Genomic DNA, 7985 nt, shown 5'->3' on the forward strand with positions numbered 1-7985 from the left:
GGCAATAACTACTTAAGAGGGTTAATTGGTTGAGATGTGCTTGTAATATATTTATATATTATATTATTTTACTACAGTGTAAATATTTTGATTGTAAAGTGTTATGTAAACTGTAAAGCCATATATTATTTGGAAGAACAAGAAAATTAGGTTTCACAAGAAGAGAAAAGTGAACACTCAAAACAAAATAAGCCAATCATCAAAGCATTATAAGTGAAATGATGTCTTTTGCAATAAACTCAAAAAACGCAAGACACAATCATCAAACGAATATGTATAACACCCACAATCACACTGAAGATTTCACCACATTCAAGATCTGTCTCGTCGTATGCTAATTCATCAAACGGTGACAGCAATGACATGCTCAAATATATATCCCCTAGGGATTGGATGTGGAAGCACAGCATCATGCCACTCGACATTCCCCCAAATCTCTTCACTATTATTGCGTCTTTCAAGTGAAATCATCGCACACCAAATCCTCCTATTCTGATAGCCACCACCACCACCAGAAGCCACAAAATTGTCCCAAAAAAGTGCCATCTTTCCACCATAATCAACCAACCTAACATTGGCATGACGAGCAAACTTAGGCAGTCGTTTCATACCTTTCACAGTTCTCACTTCTCAAGGATCTTACCTTAGTGTCATACCATTTAAACCCTTCTTCGTAATAATAATAGTAAAGTACGTTCTCTATCACAAAAGAAGAGGACCATCTCCATCCGCTGAAACTAGTCCATTCACCATCCTTGAGGTTGTAAGCCACATTATCCCCAAAAATGTATTGCTTTGCATTAACCACTACGATACTAGTTTTTTGATCAGGAAAGATATCTATCACCACCCTACCTTCACGGCTCAACACAGGCTCCCAAATTTTGGTTTTTTGATCATAAACCTCCATAAAGTTTGACGAGTCACAGCCTCCTGTTACGTATATCTTTCCATCAAGGAAATTTGCTGATGGATGATCCCGCTTCACCCGCATGCTTGGAGCTTCGAGCCACGTGTGAGACCAGCAGTCTAGGATTGAGACACTAGATGAGGGAGAGCCATTGATGGATCCGCCAACCTTGTAGATATTAGAACCAACAGCCACTAGACCCGACCCGTGCGCAGGAGGAGAATGGGGAATTGGGATTGTAGCCAAAACATACCCACTTGACTTCTCCTTCTTCTTCTTCCTAGTTTCATTGGTATTAGGTCTTCGACAAAGCATGAACCAACGAGGTTTAGGGTCAGTAGTAGAGAACCGTAAACACACATAGAGACAATTATCTTTACGGCCTAAAAGTGACCGGGTCTGGTAAAGCTCCGGTGAAGTAAGGTGCGAGCGGAAGCTTTTGGAGACTAAGGAGAGAGTTGGGTAATACAATATCGAGACACGGGCTAAGATGCTCACTACCAAATCATCTGGAAGTGAAAGATTCAAGGTTTGGCTCTATTAGCAGCTTATTCTTCTTCAGTGGTGGCTCTTCATCGTTCATGGCACTGGCTGTGGGATACATTAGCAAAACTTTGCTACGTGCGGAGAAGAGTTCTCGAAAAAATATTAGGGTTTTCGGTGGCTCAAACGTTTAGACTTTTGTGGGTGTAACCCATATTTGGGTTTTTAAAATTTGTTTAATAATTTTTTTTGGAGTTAGGAATAGTTAAGAGATTGTAGTGTTTTTCTCCCTCCATTAGTGTTTTTGAAGATTCGCTTCTCTCCTTTCTCTTTGGTTTCTGAAGCTTCTTCTTCCTCTTTCCTTGATTATACAGAGAAGAGAAAACCATTTTAATCCCTTTCGCCGCATTGCTCTTTCTTCGCAGAAGAGTCCTCTGTTTCCTCGGTGGAGTGGCGGTTATAATCGGAGGCGGTGGAGGTGGAGGACGACGACAAAGACTGTGACGACGAAGACAATCCCTCGTCGTTTTGTCCGGCAAGTACGCCGCATAGAATCGCGAAACTACTAAAACGACGTTGATGGAATCCTATCCTCTCTTCACCGAAGCTGGCTGAAGAATCTGAGATGTGATCGAGAGAAACGGAGGAGGTAAGACGAAGGTCATAATCTTAAAAAAACATAGCCGCTGAAATCACTCCAATCATCGCCGGACCTAATATTGTTGAAATCGATGATCGCCGGCAAGTATATCCAGTAGATTTAAATTGCGGCCAGATCAGTGGATTCATCAGAGGAATCTCTGATTTCTTTTCCGTCGACAACAACGAGGAGGAATTGATTTTTTCTAAAAAAATATTATGAATTTAATGATTAAAAATTAAAAACAAAAGTAACCAATCACCTACCTCCACCTAGCAGTAAGAGACAGTCTCTTCTGTCTCTAAAGGAGCGATCCGTCGTACAGTTGGGTTTTAAATATTATTTTTATTCGATTTACTTACGAAACTGTGCCACAAAATGGATTATGTTACCTTGATGGAGGTGTTCTAAGACCATGTACATAAGAAATCCAAAAAATGATTCTTAACAATATTTTATTAATTTTTTGTGTGTTAAGAAAAATTAACAAATTCTTATAACCAGGTAAGAGTTTTTTATGGGTTTTTTACAGGAATCATCATCAACATCATTAAGCATCATCATCCTCTCACCATCCTCCAAAATTATCTACAGGAATCATCATCATCATCATTAAGCATCATCATCCTTTCACCATCCTCCAAAATTATCGATTACACAAAAAATTCCCAATTTTATCTTCAAACCCAAACCTTAATTTCAAAAAGATGAATAATAAACCGTAAATACAGACAAACATTGACGAATCTATGCCGGAATCTTCGTTACACATCCGATCACATCTTCGCTAAACGCCGATTTCGTTCAGGAGCCTCGTCGCCGTCGTCGTGATGAGAAAACGTCGATGTGGACGAGGAAGAGAAAGAAATTTTACTGCCCAAAATTTTTTTTTCCCATACACATCTCTTCTACAAGCCAATAATATCATCACACGTGGCTTATGAAACTTTCTATGGATCGGTTCATAAATTCCTTATGCAAGGACCAATCCATAGAAAATTGGCCTTTTTTGATTTATTTAAAATCCAAAAATTGGTTTAGAAATCCTTAACAAACCCTTATAAAACTTCAATGGACATGCTCTAAACATCAGTTTAATGAACCCGTTACGTTTTGAGTTTTATGGTTTGTTTTTTATATATTTATTTTGTATTTAGTGTTTTATACTTTTATTGAATTGTAGTACCGTATAATAAAGAGGCAAGACGACTGACAAGTAGCACATAGTTGAAAATATGTCTGAGCCTCCCCTGGTGAGTGGCCACAACAGTTGGACTCGCATACTTTTTGGAAGAACCAAAAAAAAAAAAAAACAGTTTTGAGCTCTAGAATACGTTTTGGAAGAACAAGTCTTAAAAATCTATTCACTGACTTTTTGGAAAAGAAAAAAAAAAACGAAAAGACTTCCACCTCTTTGGTCACTACTCCCCTGCAACACTCCTCGTCCTCATTAGCATACCAAAGTCTCACTTCATTGGTTGTAAGCTTCACATAGAAGGACTAGTCCGCTTTAGTCTTTACGGTAATTTACACAATTTGATATAGCGTTTCGGTCTTTATGCAAGTCAACATTTTCTATGTATGCAGAAGTCAATTTTCCCCTCTTTTTATACTTTTTTTTCTAAAAAAGAAAGTGTATACAGAAGCCAAAAGTTTTTCTAAGAAGAATATAGAAAATACGACTGCATTTACAATATTTATCATGTTTGTTACTCATCCAGGGAATATCACTGCATTTACAACAATTTACGGATTTCTGAAATTGTTTAAGAAAAGAAACTTCTCTCATAATATTTCAAAAATCTTTGGTTATGTGCTTCCGTATTTACATAGAGATTAAAACAGAAACTATATCATACATATATACAAATACATCTACGAGCAACGAACATCTAATTTCATATATTAACAAAGTTCAGGTCAATAACACAACATTTGTTCTGGTCAAAAATTAGATCTGTATTGAGACTACAAGATCTCTCCCTCCTCAAGATCGTCGATTCTAATAGCGTCAGACATTTCTGACTCAACCTCGTCCAAAAACTCATCATTTCTTAAAAACAGACCCAATTTATGCAACGGAGTTCTTGTCAGATTAGAGGTCCCACAGAGATTAACCAAATCCTCGTTCAATCTCAAGATGTTATTCTCTTCGAAGTCGAATGTTATTTTCATCTGTAAATATTTACAGAAATCAGAATCTTGGTTTTTTTCCAATCTGTTAAACTGTTTTAAGATACTGCGAAAAAAAGGGTTTTAAAATACCGAGAAATACCTGTTCTCGTTCAAGACGTTCTCTCTCACGTCTCTGTTTCAACTCGGTTTCTGCCCTCAATCGTGTAGCAATCTTAGCGGCTCTCATCCCGGCTTCAATTCTAGCTTTCTCTGCATTGTTTTTTACAAGTTAAGAGGCGAAAAAACAAATAGTTTTAGCCTCTTACTTCCATTAGGACATGTAAGTGTACCTTCACGTTGAGTTCTTTCCATCTGTTCCTTTTCAATCTGTATTCTAATTAGATCAGCTTTGTTACTCTGTAAAAAACACAACAAAGACAGCAACTTTAAGTAAACCAAAAGTTGAAAGTCTGTGTTTTTTTTTTGTAATTGGAATCAAGAAAGTAATGATGATACCTGGTCAAGAACTTTTCTGTGTTTAGCTCTAAAAATGGTCTCTGCAAATTGACCCTTGAGTATTGCAGCACGAAGAGCCTTCTCAGGTGGTAACGGAGGCATAGCTGGAAATGTATTTTTCAACTCTGTAGCAATCAAAGAGTGATCTTAAGAAACCAAACCATACAAACAGATGAATCCCGCAGATAAGTTTTAGGAGAGGAATAATATATTACCATTATCCAATAAAGCACTGCTTAAGGGTTTATCAACATGAGAACTAACAGAACCACTTCTCTCATTCTTTGAGCTTATAGACCCTAGAAAGAAATAAGAATAAACTTACTGTTACAAAAGTTGTAGAAAGAGAAAACAAAGAAGTGTTTCAATGAAACGGGAAAGAAAAAAGCTTAAGATTTCTCACCGTTGGAATGTGGATCTGACTCGCTTGCCTGTGAACCTGAAGTGTTCTTTACTAGACAATCCTGTTTCCACAGGGACATTGAAATTTGGATTCCTTTCGTCAATGACAAGACCACGAGGAAACTCAATTCATCACAAGACAAGCAATATTCTGCTCATACCGTTAATGAAGAAACTTCACTTCCAGATGAGTTACAGGACTTGAGGCATATACAAGTAACCCTACCACATGAACCACATTTGCAGGCTGCAGTTAGAGCTGAACCTGCATGCCATATAAATGATTAGCTCCAATGCTGAAGAACAACAAAGCATAAAACTATAAAAGAAAATTATCCAACTCTGTACCCTTGCTTGAGATTTTCACCGAACTGATACCAAGGCCCTGCTCGAGTTTCTTAATCCTCAACTGAAAATGTCAAACATGTGACAATGAATATCAGTAACAACGATAATAACTAAAAGTCTAGGATTCTGATCAAAATTCTTACCTTCGTTGCTACAGCTTTCGGTGTGACAACAGGAGTATCCTTTTTGCTCTGCAATTTCAGTTTCACAGGCTTTAACAAAAGAGAAACCTTTTCGGACTTCTCTTTCACTGGTTTTGACAATTCCACAGAGGATCTCCCAGAGGTTGATGGTGTTTCAGGGCTGCTCTGTCTTACACAATCCACTTCAACTGGCTGTCTTTTAGAGCCTTGTCTGACTTCACTCCCAAATAATTCCGAAATCTTTTTCTTCTTGAGCGATTCCCATCTAACTTCAAAACTCTCCTTGAGCTCCTTTGCCCACTTGTGAACCGAATTCTCGGGAGGATTATACAGCATCGCATTGGTAAAGGTTAACCGGACATCTGCTGCAAACTCATCTCCACTGCTGTAAACATTCTTCAAAAGCTTGGATTTGATTGTGTCTAGATCCATCGGCTTCGATATGACAGTAAAGTAATCAGGGATATTCAACGCAACGGGATCCACAGGCACACCAAATATCCACCCATACTCGTGCCCGCCCAATAATCTTAACAGTGATAAACACTGACTAGCCAAATTACGGTCTAGCTTTTGCTTCTTCTTCGCATGAACCTCCTCTAGCTCGCTAGGTCCACGCTTCTTCGATTGATTCGAGGCTTTAATTACATCTTCGCTTATTGATTTCTCAACTTTCTTCGCATCACTGCATTTGTTAATATCCGGAAACTTTTGGATGGTTTTGATAGAACCTTCAGGACCGAACTTTATCCTCAGTTTGGTTACTGCAACCATTCTTACAGATTCGGAAAACACCTGAACACATAAGGAAACAAGTTTCAAAACTAGAGCTTCTGAAAATTAGGGTTTTCTCTGAGCGACTGCACAGAAGCCGAAATTAGGGTTTATACGTCAAAACGATCAATTTGATTCAACAGTCAGATACCCAACAAATTCCGACTAAATCTAAGTTAAAATTTCCACAATAGAACGGAAATAATTAGGGTTTATCAATACCGATACTTTAGCGATCGACAAAAACTGTGGAAAAAGAGGAAACGCTAACGCTTAGAAACGAAATTACAGGAGCGAATACGAAAGAGCAATGATTCGAGAAATAAAATCGAAGAAACTTACTTGAGGAAGAAACTTATCGCATCGACGAACGATTTTGAGTAAGAATATGCACTCGACGTTAAGCAGAGCGAGGAAGAACACAAAAACGGCGAAGAAAGCTTTCTTTTTTTCCTATATATTGAAGTGAGGCGGTTGGAAAAAAACGCGTACTATTAATTTTCTTAAGGAAAAAAACCTTAAAAATACTTCACTTTATAAACATTTGCTAAAAAAATATCTAGACTATTAACGCTATTTGAAAAACACCTAACATTGTTTTGGCTACCTATTTAATATCCAAACATTCAAAAACCGTAAGTTTGACTCCCCATTTTTAACTCTGTTTAGCTGTTAAACGGAAACTCTAATACGATGTTAATTCCCTATCAAAAACCTTAACAACACGTGTTTAATCAAAGAAAAAAAGACAAAACTACCCTTTATCGAGGAAGAAGTCGAACTGATTTCCCCCCCCAAATTGAAAACCCTAAATCCATTGTTCTTCCCCAAATTGAAAAACCTAAATCAATCTTCATCACAACGACTTCGAATTCGATCATCGAAAAGAGATTATCGTCTGTCAATAGGAGGAAGTGATTTTGCGAGAGTTGCGAAATGAGGTATGGTTTTAAGGATTTAGAAATTTGGGTTGAATTCTGGGTTTAGGTGTGTGTCGTTTATGAACTTTTGGTGTCTTCACTAATTTTCTGTTTGATAATGCAGTGATTCTTTCAAAGTAAATTTGCATTATAGAGGGCGTATGTCTATAAAGGATGGGAACCGGTTATACAGTGGAGAAGCCGTGGAGGAAGTTTAGTCGTCGATCCAGATTTCATGTGTTGGAGCATTTTTGATGAGTACTGCGAGAAGTATGAACGGTTGTGGTACAAGCTCCCGCATCAGAGTTTGGAATCAGCAAAGCATATTGATGAACTCTCGTCTGATTTAGAGTTAATGAAGATGTGCTCTGAAGCTCTTGTAGGAGGAGAAGTATATGTCTACCTTGAGAAAACTGTGGGTGAACCTGTAGCAGAGAATGCAGAAAGAGAGAAGGAAGGAATCGACGAGGAGGAAGGAGCCGAGAAAGAGGAAGGAGCCGAGAGTGAGGGTGGAGTCGAGAGTGATGATGGAGTCGAGAGTGAAGGTGAACCTGTAGGAGAGAATGCGGAAGGAGAGAAGGAAGAAAACGAGGAGGAGGAAGGAGACGAGAGTGATGGTGGAGCCAAGAGTGATGGTGGTGATGCGGATAATGATAAAGGTGTTGACAACCCACACCCAGATGACTTGGCAACAGGAGAAGAAGTTATAGAAGAAGGGATCAATGATATTCGGA

The 7985-nt window shown here is 38.3% G+C and overlaps 2 protein-coding genes across 2 annotated transcripts; both read right to left on the bottom strand.

Moving 5' to 3' along the window:
- Nucleotides 1-342: 342 nt before the first annotated feature.
- LOC18016126 (putative F-box/kelch-repeat protein At1g19930) lies at nt 343-1514 on the bottom strand. The gene is given in 4 exon segments (XM_024155301.1): nt 343-624; nt 626-855; nt 928-1441; nt 1443-1514. Coding segments are annotated over 4 exon segments (1098 nt in total).
- Nucleotides 1515-3876: 2362 nt separating this feature from the next.
- Nucleotides 3877-6807, bottom strand: LOC18016127 (transcription factor GTE12). Its single transcript, XM_024155377.1, has 10 exons — nt 6674-6807; nt 5558-6352; nt 5415-5475; nt 5228-5331; nt 5068-5128; nt 4880-4963; nt 4665-4789; nt 4499-4565; nt 4309-4418; nt 3877-4208 (listed from the first exon to the last, which is right to left on the bottom strand). Exons 2-10 carry the CDS (start codon nt 6329-6331, stop codon nt 4002-4004), a joined length of 1593 nt encoding a protein of 530 aa, XP_024011145.1. The 5' UTR covers nt 6332-6352; nt 6674-6807; the 3' UTR covers nt 3877-4001.
- Between the last annotated feature and the right edge of the window lie 1178 nt (nt 6808-7985).

The sequence above is a fragment of the Eutrema salsugineum genome, unplaced genomic scaffold (genome assembly GCF_000478725.1).
Source record: "Eutrema salsugineum unplaced genomic scaffold, Eutsalg1_0 scaffold_20, whole genome shotgun sequence".
In the NCBI taxonomy this organism is placed as follows: domain Eukaryota; kingdom Viridiplantae; phylum Streptophyta; class Magnoliopsida; order Brassicales; family Brassicaceae; genus Eutrema; species Eutrema salsugineum.